The sequence below is a fragment of the Dipodomys spectabilis genome, unplaced genomic scaffold, assembly GCF_019054845.1.
Source record: "Dipodomys spectabilis isolate Male_0828 unplaced genomic scaffold, ASM1905484v1 ptg000051l, whole genome shotgun sequence".
Lineage (NCBI taxonomy): Eukaryota > Metazoa > Chordata > Mammalia > Rodentia > Heteromyidae > Dipodomys > Dipodomys spectabilis.
The window spans coordinates 9,540,654-9,555,982 of NW_024870728.1; the positions used below are offsets into that span (position 1 = coordinate 9,540,654).

General features: G+C 44.8%; 1 protein-coding gene across 1 annotated transcript in view; it reads left to right on the forward strand.

Annotated features, from left to right (window-relative positions):
* Positions 1-663: 663 nt before the first annotated feature.
* The window catches only part of Epha4 (EPH receptor A4), a 142,804-nt gene continuing 128,138 nt past the window's right edge, over positions 664-15,329 (forward strand). Inside the window, exons 1-3 of the mRNA XM_042679274.1 lie at positions 664-808; positions 4,199-4,266; positions 8,732-9,395. Coding sequence (XP_042535208.1) covers positions 718-808; positions 4,199-4,266; positions 8,732-9,395 — 823 coding nt within the window. The 5' untranslated portion in view covers positions 664-717. The remainder of the gene's footprint in view (positions 809-4,198; positions 4,267-8,731; positions 9,396-15,329) is intronic.

Sequence of the window (15,329 nt, forward strand, 5' to 3'; positions counted from 1 at the left end):
TCTGGACGGCGGGGGATCGGGCCGTAATGTGTAACCCACAAGCCACGGCCCCCCCCCAAGCCTTCCAGACTGAGGCGCGCCGTGAAGGCCGGGATGGGGAGCAGCTGAGGGGTGCGGGGTGAGCGCGCCGCCCGGTCGGTGCGGGGCGCGGGGGCCGCCCCCGACGGTCCTCGGACCCCCCCCCGAGAAGGGGCGGGCCAACTCTATTCTCAGGCCACTCCAATAAGAAACCTCCCGTGGTGGGGGTGCGGGCTGTCCAGATTTTAGGGTGTTGTGGAGTGCGGGGGTGCCCACCATCAATTCGTATCTCCTGAAGCTTTTTCAGACCTCCAGGCACACGACCATGGAGACGTGGTTTGAGGACTTGAGAGGGGTCGGGGCGGGGACCAGGCTCAACGCTCCGCCCCCCCACCGTACCCCAACTCCCCTGAGGGAGAGATAGAGGGGAGAGCCTGGAAGCCCCCAGAGACCGAGCAGCGCCCCCCCCCCGGCAAAAAGGGGCGGGACTCCTGGGGTGGGGGTGGGCGGGCTGCGCGCCGGGGGCGGGGCCTGCGCGTCTGGCCCCCGCCGCCATTGGCCCGGAGTTGCAGACTGGCGGGAGGACGTCACGGGCCGGGCCCGCCCTCTTGGCAATGTCTTCAGCCCGCTGCTCTCCTAACTTAAGCATTTATTCCACTGGGATAGAAGCGGCAGGAGCGGCGTGGGCACCCGCGCACCATGGCTGGCGTTTTCTATGTGGTCCTCTTCTCGTGTCTCTTTGGGATTTGCGACGCTGTCACCGGTTCGAGGGTATACCCTGCGAATGAAGGTAAGACCCCCCCCCCCTTCCCCGGCCTCCTTTTTGCAGTTGGGGGGACATATGGAGAGGTAGGGGGGGACGATCGGCAAGTGAAGGGGTTCTGCGAGCGCGGGGCCGGTGGGGTCGGGGTAGGGGGGTGGGATTGTGGGGGGAGAGAACCTGGCCAGGCGGCTTCGGGGACAGGATGGCCAGGATGGACCGGGGCGAGGGGGTCCGCTTCCAGGCAGGACCCGCCAGGCATCCTGCCCCCCGAGGCGGTGACCCGTGAAAGGAAAGGTGCGGGGTGGAAAAAAGCCGTCCAGTCTGCCCAAGTTTGCAGAGAAAGGCCAAAGTTTATCTGCATTCTCCCGCAAGGCCAGGTCGAGGACAGCGATGCACCTCGCCCGACGCCAAGGAATTCCAAACAAAACAACCTGAAAAGGGGGGGAGGTCCAGCCCTCCCCATCCCCGGCCGGGCCGAGGCGAGGGGCGGGCGCGGGGGTCGGGCGCGGGGGACGCCAGCCCGGAGCGCCGCCAGGGCGCGGGGCTCCTCCGGGAGGGCTGGCCTCGGGAAGCCTTCCCTGCTCCCGGCTTCGCAAAGTTTCCCCAGCCCCGCGCTTCCCGGGACGAGGTCCGCCCGGGCTCCGCCGCGCCGCGCCGCGCCGCGCAGCACAGCGGCCCGGGCACCGCCGGCCGGCGCCGGTGACCTGATTTCCAGCGCGGGTCTCCGTCACCTTTCCCTCTTGCGGGGCGCCCCGGGGTGGGTTGGGGGTGGGGTGCGATCGCCGGCCTAGGTGTGTGTGTGTGTGTGTGTGTGTGTGTGTGTGTGTGTGTGGACCCGTCGCCTTCTCTCCCTTTTCGCCCCTGCGTAGTTCCCTAGGTTAGTTCAGAGGTAAACTGCCTGACCGACGGGGACCCATCCGGGTGCTGTTTGCGGTTCCCTTCGGATTGTACCATGCCCGAGGGTGTCGGGATGGGGGGGGGGGTCGGAGGAAGAGTTTGGGGGATCGTTTAATTTCCGAAGGGGCCCCCGAGAGGATCGAGCTGTGTGCGTGCGTGCGTGAGTGTGTGTGTGTGTGTGCGCGCGCGCGCAAATGCGTGTGTGTGTGGCGCGGGTGTGTGCGTGGACGCGGACAAGTTGTGTCCGTGAACCCCGTGCCCCACGTGTGTGCACGGATGCTCCCAGCTTCGGTTCCTGCCGAAGTACGTTTGCCTTCCCTCGGTCTGGTCGGATCTTTGCCCTCCCACGGCCGATCATCTATCCATCCATCCATCCATCCATCCATCCATCCATCCATCCATCCATCCATCCATCCACCCACGTCTCCTCCATCCCTTCGCAGTCTCCCCAGGCATTCGTCCATCTCTCCCGGTGTAATCTATCATTTTCCGTGTTCCGAAGGAGGGAGCCAAAAACCAACTTAGCCTTGGTTGGGCGGACGGTACCCAAGAGCAGTCTCTCCAGACGGAGAGAGACTCGGGGAAAGTCATACAGACACCTGCCCACCGAAACCGCTCGGGAGGAAAGGGGAGCCTCTGAGGTCCGGGACTTTACCCCTTCCACGCCCACTCCCGACCCCAACCCCCAGTTTTTGGTGTGGTTTTTGTCGCCATCCCGACCGCCGCCACCAGTCCCTGGGGCTGTTCCTCCCAGCGGAGCTAACGCGCTGCGTCCTGCACTTGTTCGGACGTCCTTTAAGACCTCTTACCCCAAACGTAGAGATTATTTTCCTTATTAAAATGTGGGGTTTTTATTTTTGGTTATTTGTTTGTTTGTTTTCCTTGGAAGCAAAACTTGGAAGCCTTACATTTTGTTCTTAAGGCGTTGATGGAGCTGTAAGCTTATTTTGAAAGAAGGGGGGAGGTGTAGCACCCCCTTCCCTCCCTGTCCCCTGAAAAATTAATTCATTTTGTTGCTTTTTAATTCTCCTCACGTTTCCTTTTCTCCCCCGTTACCCTCCCTTTCCCCTCCCTCCCTTTTTTTGTAAATTGGGTCTTATTGTTCCCTTTGTGCCCTAATCCACCTTACATAATCCAAATGGAAGTAGCGCGGCTTTTCTCTTGGGACCGTGGAGGGAGAATGGGGGAGGGGGAGGGGGGAAGGAGGCAACTCTGAGCTGGAGAGACCCTCCCGGCAGGTCCTACATTTCAAAATAATTAACAGGTCCCTGGAATTCAGTATCCTTTGAGGGGGAGTGGGGCGAGGGAGGGGAGGGAGACTAATTTCAACTCCCTTCTTTCAGTGGGAGTGATTTGGGGAAGCGGGGGCCGAATGAGGGACCTTCGGGTGAGGATAAGAGTTGGGTGCCCAGGGACAAGAATAGAGGCTTTCCATTCCCACTCCTCCCCCAGCCCCAAAGGACCAGCCTCAGCTGATCAAATGAATAACCCAATGGTGCCTTTGAGGTGGGCCTTTCGACCCTGGGCCTGCAGATCACGGTGGGAAAGAGAAGGTGGAGAGGTTTCGACTTCATTGTGTCTCTTTCGGTGTCTTTGGGTACCTAACCGTATTCCTGCCTGGGTGTGTGCGTCGGGGTGGGGGGTGGTGGGTGGGTAAGGGGTGGTTTAGTCAGTTTGGCAGGCGTGCCCCTTCCCGTTAAGCTCCGAGCCACCATGTTAGGTGTAGCACCAGCAGATTAAACCCATTAGGCCGCACACCAGACCGAAAATCCAAACCAGTGATTTCCTCCGCCTGGGGTAGAGGACGCACCTCGGATGGTCCTCCCCGTAGGATGTGGGGAAGACTGGAGTACATTTGCATTCTAATCCTCCACCATGTCTGGCATTCTCTTTTTCTGCAACTTTGATATTTAAAAAGGCAGCAGATGCCACATCCAGGGCCTGTTTATTTGGTTGACTGGCGGGCGTGGGGGGGGGGGGGGGTGTGGAGTGGCGGAGATGTTAGGAGAGCCTTTTCCCTGACTCTTGGAGTACCCTGATAGAATTCACTTGTGAATGTCACAGGATGATGAGTTATACGGTCATCCGAAGCTTGCAAAAACAAATACTTCTAGTAGATACCAGACAGAGATGAATGCCGATTTTACTCCTCAGTGTTACTGCCTACACGGATATATTTATTTTTCTGAATTGGACTTGAGATTCTCTATTCATCCTTCTTTTTTTTTTTTTTGAAAGAAAATGAATCAATTGAGCCCTGCGATGGAATTTTAAATGCTAAGCAAGTTAAATAAATAAGAACCTGCAGATTTAAAGAGGGGGGAGAAGATCAAGTGAGTAATGATTATTTACATAAGTGAGACCCAGTTTAGGTTTTGATTAGGTTAGATATGAGCATCCTGGAAGCATATGGGAACACTCAGGCAAATGGTTTTTGTACTATTGTTTTTTGCAACTGGAAATTAATCTATCTTCCCACCCCCTTTCTTTCTTTCTTTCTTTCTTTGTTTTTTTATACAGTTACTTTATTGGATTCCAGATCTGTTCAAGGAGAACTTGGGTGGATAGCGAGTCCTCTGGAAGGAGGGGTAAGTTGTGAGTTGCTCTCTTGGCAAAGGGGCGGAGGGCAGTGATTAGCAACTTTCTGAGTCCTAATGGCTTGATTCCTGGTGATTGTGGCAAGGGGGTTAGATTTCCATGGTGGCTTATGAAGTGAATTACGCTTTGTTGGAGAAATCCTATACTCCCTTTGGATGGTTCTGTCATGGAAGAACTAGAAACCAAAAGGGCAGAAAGGGGTTGCAAAATTAGGAGATTGGTAGAAGCATAGACTTCGATGCCTATTTAAAACTAAAATACCGACAAGAAATAGGAGCCAGGGACCAAATTAGAATTTATGCCTATTACTATGATGGCCATGAAGTCCTGATGGAGTTAATTTTAGAGCAGTTTTTCTTTCAAATGAAGAAAGTGAATGGAAGTCCCAAAGGGAGTGGGGATACTGGACACCAGAGGCTCCTTACCTAGTATCACAACTAGCGCCTCTTCCCTCCCTCCTCTCTGCCTCCCTCCCTTCCTCCCCCCTTCCTTCCTTCCTTCCTTCCTTCCTTCCTTCCTTCCTTCCTTCCTTCCTTCCTTTCTTTCTTTCTTTCTTTCTCTCTCTTTCTCTCTCTCTCTCTCCCCTCCCCCCTCCTGTAGAGCTCAAGGTCTGGGCTCTGTCCTTAAGCTTTCTTTTAAAAGCTCACAAGAGGAGCAAGCATTCTTGTAGCTCCACTTGTGGATTTGTAGGTGCTTAATAAAGATAAAGAGTCTCACAGACTTTCCTGAAAATTCTTCTGGGCTGGTTTCAAACTGAGATGTTTACATCTCAGCCTCTTGAGTAGCTAGGATAGGTGAGCCACTGGCACCTCGCTGCTGTTTTCTCTTGCAGGTGAATGGAAACCTTGTGAATTGTGCCAGGGAAAATGCCATCCTTGGGCTCTTTTGCTGTTAAACACAAGCAGGTTAAGCATTTGGAGCATGGACCACAGAAGTGCAGAGGCTTGGTTAGAAAGTATGAAAAGTTGATCAACATCCCTTGTTCATATTTTCTGGACTCTGTAGTTCATACCAGGTCTAGCTATTCCTTCTAGTAGATTCTACTAGGTCAATGGCCACATTTTCTATCCCCCTTAATACAACAGGTCAGAATGAATCATCTTTGGAAAGAAATCAGTACACTATGTAACTATAATTTCTGCCAAATTGAAATAACTCTCACATCCTTTAAAAACTAAGCAAATCATCTGACATTCACATGCTTGAAAGCCTAAGAATGAAAGATGAGGAATTTATACCAAGCAAAAATTGTATTGTCAGAACCCAGAGCAGTGCTCCATACCAATAATTTAATGAACAATACAAGACAAACAAACAAACAAACAAAAAACAATTTACAAGAGCTGTTATAGAAGATGTGGCTCAAAAATAAGACTAGGTAAGAAAATCATCATAAAAATAAAGAATCGAAAGCAGATCCTTTTGTCCTTCTGAAGTAAAATGAAGATTGCCTTGCCTTCCTGTTTTGCTTTTTGGTTTTGTTCTGCCTGAACTTGACTGCCAGCTGTTGGATTGGTCTTTGCTGAAAACTTCTAATCTTCACCCAAAACCATTTTTTTTTAAGGAAGGGAGCGTGATTGACAGGCCTCTGGCAGTGTAGACAGGCTGTATTCAGTGCTGATCGCGGGCAATTGCCCTCTTCCTTTGAATGTGAAGAAAGGTACAGCTTTATCTTGGTGAGAGTCAGACTCCTTGTTAATCCTATACCCTGGAAAGGTCACTGACTCAGGCGAGTCTTTCCCAGGCTACTCTGAGAGGATAGCTGTATAGGCCAGAATGTATTAAACCTGCCAGCAAAATTGAAGATGAATGGTGTCTTCCTTGAATTAATAAGTTTAACAACTCTTACTGTTTTTAGGCCATTCTTACGTTTGAAGGGAGAATTTTGTTTCACCATACTATGAAGGAATGACACATGTGAGAGAGTACAGTATCTGTGGTTGCTATAATTTCTAGAAAGTTCTTAATGCAATGCAATAGATGGTGGACATCTTTCAGTGAAAGAGCACCTGGCCACTTTTTTCTAGACACAATGTCTTTCCTTTGTCTTGAAGTATGTGTGTGTGTGTGTGTGTGTGTGTGTGTGTGTGTGTGTGTGTGCATGCACATGCATGCATGCATGCACACATGCAAACATACTTGGCTTCATTCTTTTGAATGTGAAGAAAGGAATATATATGCATATTGTATGTAACACAGACCTTCCCATGGACAGTTACATACAGATTTTCATTGAATATTAGGGATGTAACATTTTAAATATTTGAGGTAAGAAATGAAATTTGACTTGTGTGCAATACATTCAGTCATTCCAGAATATAACTGCTGTGGAGAACCTGTGTCAAATTTACAAAATCTTCATAGAGTATATCATTAAAGAAGACATTTTCAGGCTGAGAGTAAAAGGTTGAAGTAACTAAAGATAATTTGTCTTTAAAAGTTCTCTAGCTGAGGTAAAAACACAGAGTCTTATTCTAAAAAAAAAAATCTTTACTTGTAGTTAGAACATTTCACATCTTAGCTGGCAGAGCAAAGGATAGTTGTCTGCTAATGACACTTACTTGTTTTGACTGATATTATTTCTAAAATGTAACCTGATTTGACAATTTCATGGAGTAAAATATAGTCAGACAACTCACTACTCTAGGTGAAAACATCTAGGCAGAAACAGGAAAATACTGGAAGGTTATATGCTCATGATAGCCACATTGCTAATATCTTGGCAACCTTCTTTTAAAGTGGTATATTGAATTGCCAATGCTGCTTGTAAAAATCCAAAAGTAAGGGAAGATCCTTGATTGTTCTGGTGAGCTGATCAAAGTGGTTAGACAATTAAATTCAGATTGGAAACGTTCACAGATCTGCAGGAGACCTGAGTTACCAGGCTTGGGCTCCGTAGAAATACTTCTGTGTGCTTTCATTTGTGTTGATAAATGTGTGTTTCTGTTTTCCCTTTGTTCTAAGATGAGAAGCATGCTGAATAGGTCTTTTTTTTGAAGGTGAAGCTCTACTTTTAGATTTACATGAACTTCCCCCAAATACGTAAATTACTAGTGATTTATTGCTTACTAGATAAAAAGAAATTTTAATCACCACAGGGCACTCACTCCTCCCAGTTCCAACTTCCATAATGGTAGAAGATGAAAGGAATAGAAAATTTTATACATTATGGCCCTTTGCATAGTAAGTAATGTTTCCATCCATTAATAGTTTTCCAATGCACAGACTGGTTAAAAGATACATTATTAGGATGGTATGGACTTCCTTGGGTTCAGTAGAGCTTTTTAAGTGGAGAATTATTGAAGAATACAAATTTTGAAGAAACTATTGCTTTTTTTCTCCTTCTAATTATATTGTGTGTGAGGTACTTAAGCTGATGAATGCCCGATCTATATCAATGCATTACTGTAGATATTAATGAAGAATTGGACCCTGACTACCAAACCAGCAGAAGCTGGAGAAGAGAGGAACATGGGTTGTCTTGCTGCTTTTAGAACTCCATTTTTAAAAGCTAGGATGAGATGAGAGAGAGCTTATCACTTCGATCATAGTGAATTCCTCCGAATTCAGGTTGCTCTACCAGCAATATCTTTGTGTTCTGAAGGAGAATGCAAAGAAACACACTACTGGGCTCCTTTAATTTTTCTTGTTCGGACTTCCAGTCATAAAGATCACCGCTAACTTAGTTTCAGTATTCACTCATTCCTTGGAAGCAAAACACACTTTCAGTCTTGTTTACTGGTGTGTTTTCATTTTAAACAATAAGAGCATGCACAAATTTTTTTTTAATTGAATGCATGCTCTGGCATTTCTACTTGTGTGACACGGAGTGTTTAGGAAACCCAACCATAAAATTTACTGTCTTGAGGATTAGAGAAGCCAGAATCATGGGATTTTCTTTTCCCCTTTAAAGAGTAGTGATGGTGCCAAAAAAATCAATTTGCCATCTTTTCTTAGGTATTAGAGAGCAAAGTTCTGACAGGAACACCACTAATTAACTGATAATTGTCTTCCTCTGGCAAGTTCTGCTCTTCCTGCTCTTAATTTGCAGGTTTCTGTTTAGTGCTTGAAACACTCTGCATACTCGCTTTTTCATTGATGAGTGAATCTGAACTGTTGCCACTTGAAACTGTAGCTGTTGTAATAGGTGAACTTGAGGTGATCCGAACACCTTGAGAAACTGCTTGAGAACACAGGCAATCAATCCATTCTTGATTCTTCACATAGGCAAAAGAGTGAAAGAATTAAACACACGTGTGCGCACACACACACACAACAGTATTTCCTCAATAAAAGATTTTCTGGTCTCCATTTCATTAGATGCTTTATTTATTAGGATCAGTAATGCAGGAGTTTTCCTCATTGTGGAAAGTGTCCTATGACTGTAAATTAGAACGGACAATTCACTGTATGAGAGAACTCTGGAACTGATATATTTCCTTTGGATCTTTGCAGTGGGAGGAAGTGAGCATTATGGATGAAAAAAACACACCCATTCGAACCTACCAAGTGTGCAATGTGATGGAACCCAGCCAGAATAACTGGCTGAGAACTGACTGGATTACCCGGGAAGGGGCTCAGAGGGTGTACATTGAGATTAAGTTTACCTTGAGGGACTGTAACAGTCTTCCTGGTGTCATGGGGACTTGCAAGGAGACATTTAACCTGTACTACTATGAGTCGGACAATGACAAGGAGCGTTTCATCAGAGAGAGCCAATTTGGCAAGATCGACACCATTGCAGCTGATGAGAGCTTCACCCAAGTGGACATTGGCGACAGAATCATGAAGCTGAACACCGAGATCCGGGATGTGGGGCCGCTGAGCAAAAAGGGCTTCTACCTGGCTTTTCAGGATGTCGGAGCCTGCATCGCCCTGGTGTCGGTCCGTGTGTTCTACAAGAAATGCCCCCTGACGGTTCGCAATCTTGCCCAGTTTCCAGACACCATCACCGGGGCTGACACCTCTTCCCTGGTGGAAGTTCGAGGCTCCTGTGTCAACAACTCAGAGGAGAAGGATGTGCCAAAAATGTACTGTGGGGCAGATGGTGAATGGTTGGTACCAATTGGCAATTGCCTGTGCAATGCTGGGCATGAGGAGCAGAATGGAGAATGCCAAGGTAAGAGAAGCCATATTGTACTTTTTCATTAGGGCTTAGTGTACGTAATTAAATCAGAAATGAGACTAAATGGAGTAAAGCCAGTAATTAGCAGCCCCTGTGGGATGTGGTGGGGCAGAGGGGTCTAATGAGTACGTGTGGGAGCTCCATGCAGAGAGGCAAAGACGTTTCTAATACTGAAATAGAAGCTGCTGTGTGATCACAGAAGGCCAAGCACATTTGCTAGCCAGGCACTTAGGTCTGAGCCTGCTTGATGCACCCTCTGAAATGCAAATGAACAAGCTGGACAATCCTGTGAGCCTCATTGCTTCTTACTTAAAGACCCGAGACCCAGTGGACCTGTTTTGGAGCCAGGGATTGCCTGGATCTGGATCTGGTAAAATGACAAAGATGGATATATATATATATATTTTTTTTAGCTGAAGTATCTGATCGTGAATGATTTATAAGTGAAATCAGGATTGTCATGTTCTAATTCTCCCTCCAACTGATTCTTCCCCTCAGGCGAGGGGAAGAAAGTCCTGAAGTCCTGTTGTTTGCTCCGGTCAAAGAAGGAAAGTAACTAGGGTTGGGGGTGTGGCTCGAGTATTACTGCACTTGTAAGCCCAAGAAGCTCTGACTCAAACCCCTGCTCTGACAAAGTAGGGTAAGAATATCTCAAGTATATTCTGTTCCCCTGAACAGCCATTGGATAGGGTCTCTTAAGAGAAATTCATCTTGACTAAGGATCTCTTTATACCTCTTAGGAGAAGATAACAGAGTTAGTGAGAGGCTTATTTGATCTGTGGTCAGAAGCAATCACAGTAAATTGCAGTCTGTTTGGATTATTGAATGTTTGAAAAAAAATAAAGTTTTTATTGTGTTAATTTACTATTTATCATCTTACGGTGCTTTTTTTTCCCCCCACTTCTGAAGTTCAGTGTGTGAAGTTCACTGTTGCCTTATTTATTTTCCTGTTCTGTAAAATCCTGGGGAGTTTGTAACCTATACTTATATATGGCTGTGTGGATGTGTGAGTGTATGTACATATATGTATAATATATACATATATATGGCATATATATGTCAATATATATGGTTGGGCATATATATGTCAATATATATGGTTCATGCCACGTGTAAATGAAAGCTTAAGCATATCAGTTATTACAAGTTTTGTCTTACTTGGTGTTTATATTTAGTGCTCATTAATATTACCTGTCCTGTTAGGATTGCTAGTAAATGACGGTTATGTAACTGTGATCCCATTCATGGAACACAGCTTCTTCTCTTCTGGTGATGGCTAAGCTATAGACTGCTTTGCCACATGGTTCATCTGCTGTGGTGATCAAAGGGCCTTAAATAACTAGCTGCCACACAATTTGTCTGGCATTTCAGCCATCTTAATGACAGGGTACTATTAACTACAGGGTCTTACACTTGGATGACTGAGTCTATCTGAAGTCATAACCGAAAGAAAATTACATTTTTGGTAATTTGGTTTCCTACGGTTGTTTGTTTCTCCATTCAGAATTTATATTTTTCCAATAGCAACTACTCATTTGCTCCAGTTACTTCTAGGGCTACCAGCACTCAATGTCCTATAGTTTCATTGTAAACAAAACAGAAGGAAGACACAGCCTGTCTTTTCTTTTTAACTTAAAGTGAAAAAGGGAAACTTGTTATCATGCAAATTTACAAATTAGAATCTAAAGTTATCTATCAAGATTCACTCCTCACTCTTCTTGTTTGCTTGTTTGCTCTTGATTGACTTGGCAAACAATGTGCTGTACCAAGCTGAAACCCTAAAGTATGTTCTGGTATTAATATTAGAAAATATGTAACTGCATTTCTATTGGCAACTAACTTATACTGATCATGGTAAGGGCAGTGCATTGAATGGGTCCAGGGCACCCTGTCATGTTCTAGAGTAAATTATTCTGCCTTCTTGATTTCTGTAAAATAGGACTTTGCACATCTTTGCATGTTGACATTTTATATGCTTTTTTTTTTTTTTAATGAAACCCCACTGGCTTCCATTTCCTGCTTACAATGCTCACCTTCTAGCATTAGCTCATCTCCCTGTTCCTAATGCTATTGATTTTCAATGGTCATAAGCTCAGTAAGTCATACATTGCTACACCGTGGAACCCCGTGACATCTTTACAACACAAATTAGAAGGAAAAGAGAAAAAGATGGTGGGCGAAGTGAATGTAAAGGCAATTGAACATTTTAGTGGTTTGCTTTCTGGAAATCATCTTGGGTAGCCAGGTAATCATGTGATTCAGAGAGAAGGCCTGGCCTGTACATTTCTGAGCAACTTGTGTCCTAACTGTAGGCCAGCTATCTCATGAGTCACTTGTGTGAATGTTGAGAACCTTTTGGATTTGCACATAGGTTCTGCAGGGGGCGGTTACAACAGTGTCTTATTTTCATTGGAATGGTTAGTTCTTTCAAGAAGATGATCCTAGCACAAAATTCTGCACTTCTTTTTTATTTCTCTTAAGTGGAAAATCTCTGATTAATTTAGGGAAGAAGGAAAAACTGGAATGACAAGAGATTTTTCAAATAACAGTTTCAAAGATGACCAAGCACTATAAAAATCTCCAGAACAAGGAAAATGGTTAACATTATGAGTTTTGTCAGAAGCATCAGGCTGAGCAGAAAAAGAAGTATGGAGTCAAGAAAATGCCTCTCTTTCTGCTCACAAATGATCACTTAGATGTAGAACTATTTCTTTTCCTTTGTGTATGTGTGTGTGTGTGTGTGTATACACACATGAACACACCAATACTAGGCTTGGGCTTAGGCATTGTCCTTTAGCCACTTGAACAACAGCTCCAATTCCTGCTTTTCAGTTTTCCGCCATGGCTAGCTTTGAACTACTATCCTCAGATCTCAGATCTCAGTCTTCTAAGTAATTAGGATTACAGGCATGAGCCACCAGCCACTCGGGTGTATTTTGTAGTCTCACTGTAACTTGGTTTGTCCATCTTAAAAATAGGACAAGAAGTATATTTAACTCATAAACTTGCCCGGAAGACAAACTACAGATGATCAAGTCTCCTATTTGATCATAAAATCACTGCATAGGAGACAATGATAACATTTCTTTTACTGTTTGCCCTTCTCAAGGACAGAACTTTTAACTTTGTTGAGTTGGAATAATGAAAGGGAAACCTACCTCTCATCCACTCTGAAGTCAGAGAATGGGAAGCAGTCTTGTTTCCTTACTCTAGCAAAAGCTCACATCCTTTCACAACCTTCATATTCAAAATCGTATTGATATCTGGGGAGGATCTTCCTCTCCTCTCCCGGTCTCTGCCTCTGTCTCTCTGTCTCTAGGTCTCTCTCTCTCTCTCTCTTCCTTTCTTCAGTAGGAAAGAGGACTTTCCTTTGAAAGGGAGACAAGTGATTTGGGGGTGTGACCAGACCGGGAATGTAAAGAGAGCTTAAGGAGAAAAATAAAGGAGAAAGGTCCGGATCTTCAGAACTCTGGCAGCCGGCTCCGCCCCATTGTCTTCTGAATGGGTTCACTGTGGCAGGACAAATAGAAGAACAGGTGAAAGGTCACCTACTTCCTCATCCATCTTCCTCAGGGTCTGAGAGGTCAGAGTGAAGATTGATTAAGATCTTAAATGTTTGACAAAGGCTCCTTGGGTTAAAATGGCCTGGGTGGGTGGGGGCCTGGGGTGTGCTGTTGTCTGAATCTAACCCTGGTCATCTAGCAGAGTCATCCCAAGACCTTGGGGACAGAACTACACTTCCTCTTTCAGTGGTCTGGCCTGCAGTCCATGCTAATGGGAAGAGCTGCCGGGAAGGTATCTGAGAGCTAGCGGCTCGGAGGTGGTGGGCCTGCCCCAAAGCAGCTGCAAGTTCATTGTGCGCTTCAATAGCACTTTCTGAAATGATTTGGTTTGGTCTCCGGGAGACAACAAAGAGTGTTAGCCAATTGTCTATCCTCTCAGGGAGACTAGATGGCTGGAGTTGGCACTTCCCTTGGGATGGGGTGCAAAGGCTAACTTAGGAGTGACCAGAGCCAGTCAGATTGTCAAGGAAAAGCAACAAAATCCAGCACAAAGTCTGTTACCCTCAAAGAAAGGAGATGGACTCGATGTTTAGAGGGCTGTTTGCCTTACTGCAGGAATCCTGAGCAGGGGGAAAAGATCCTTTACTCATCTTTCATGTATTTTTTGCTTAATTACAAAGCTGAAGAAAAATGAAATTTGCGAGGAATACTATTAAGCAATGTTCAGAAAAAATAAAGTGTGTGTGTGTGAGAGAAACAGAATGAGAGAGAGAGAGAGAGAGAGAGAGAGAGAGAGAGAGAGAGAGAGAGAGAGAGAGTGTACTTGGGCTTGAACTCAGGGCCTGGGTGTGGTTCCTTAGCTTTTTCTCTCAAGACAGGCACTCTACTACTTGAGCCACAGCCCTACTTTCTGCTTTTTGGTGGTAAATTGGAGATGAGAGTCTCACAAACTTTCTTCCCCAGGGTTATTTAAACCTCAGATCTTAGCCTCCTTGAGTAGCTGGGGTTACAGGTATGAGCCACTTGAACCTTATGAGTAAACATTCTTATAAGTCATTCTTAAGGCCACACACGAATCATACCTTGAGTAAAATTAAGCTAGTCAGGAATCAAACTAAAATATATAATTTTACTAGGCTAGGTGGGAGGTGACACTCACTAATAGTTGCTTAACCATCCCAGTGCTGCTGTAAGTAAATAAACAAATATAAATACACAATTTTACAGTACATTTAGGTATATTGGGCCCTGTGTTGTATATTATTACATGGATAATGTGTTCATAGCAATAAAATGTGTTTTATTAAAAGCTCTTTTGAGAAGGAACAGAATAGAAATGATTTTATGACTGTAAAATAGAAATACGTTAAATCTCATGCAGTAAAAGAGGCCAAGAGCTGTGTTTGAAAAAAAAATAATAATGATGACTTTGTTTTTCTAATATACTGCAGAAGGACCATAGGAGAAAGAAGCAAAGGAAAGGAAGTATTTAAAATGTAGTTCAGAGAGATGCTATTTCGTTTCCTCTCACTTTTGAATTTTTTTTTCTTTTACCTTTGAATTGTGTCTTTAAGAATCAATTGCTTGAATCTCGGGCCGCTTTTATCTCTGGCTTTGAAGCATGGCTGTGATCACTGGAAAATGTAATTCTTTATCTAGGAGAAAACCAGGTCTTAATTGTTGTCCTTCTTCTGTCCTACTTTCTAAGTCTTCTCCCCTTGTGTGACCAGGTTTCTTTTGTGAGTATGAATCAAGCATTGGTCTCTATTTTGGGTCTACCTAAGCATCACATAGGAATTATCTCAGCCAGGGTTTTTGAAATAATGGTATTTAAAATGTGATGACTTATTTTAGTCTAGCGGAGCTTCCTTGTACCTTTCGAAAGTGAATTAAGATGTAATTATTCTGTTAATACTGGAGCCTTCAGGAAAAAGACTGATTCAGTGTTTTTCAGTTACCACTGAGTGGCACAAAGGTGGCTCTGATAGAGGTCTGACTTGCAGGTCTTGGAATGTCGCCATTTCATTTTTATTTGCAATTAATGGACAAATTTGATTTTACCAAAGAACTGCATGCTTGTCAGGAAAATTTCCAATGCAGAGTTGCAGAAAATAAAGCAGTGAACTCTTCCAAGTCCTCTACACACACACACACACACACACACACACACACACACACACACACACACACACACACAGGACAGATGGAGCACATTAATTGTCATCTTGTTTTTATGATGTTTGATTACCATGAGGATCATTCTATGTTAGAAACCATTCTTAATTGATGATTAATGGTCTAGAGTATAAATATTACTTCTTTACGGTAACTTTTCCTTCATTAATAGACATTTAGGTTTCCTCAATATTTCTTAGTACAATTTTTAAGCAAACCTTTCAACTCACAACTTATACTTGAAGGATTT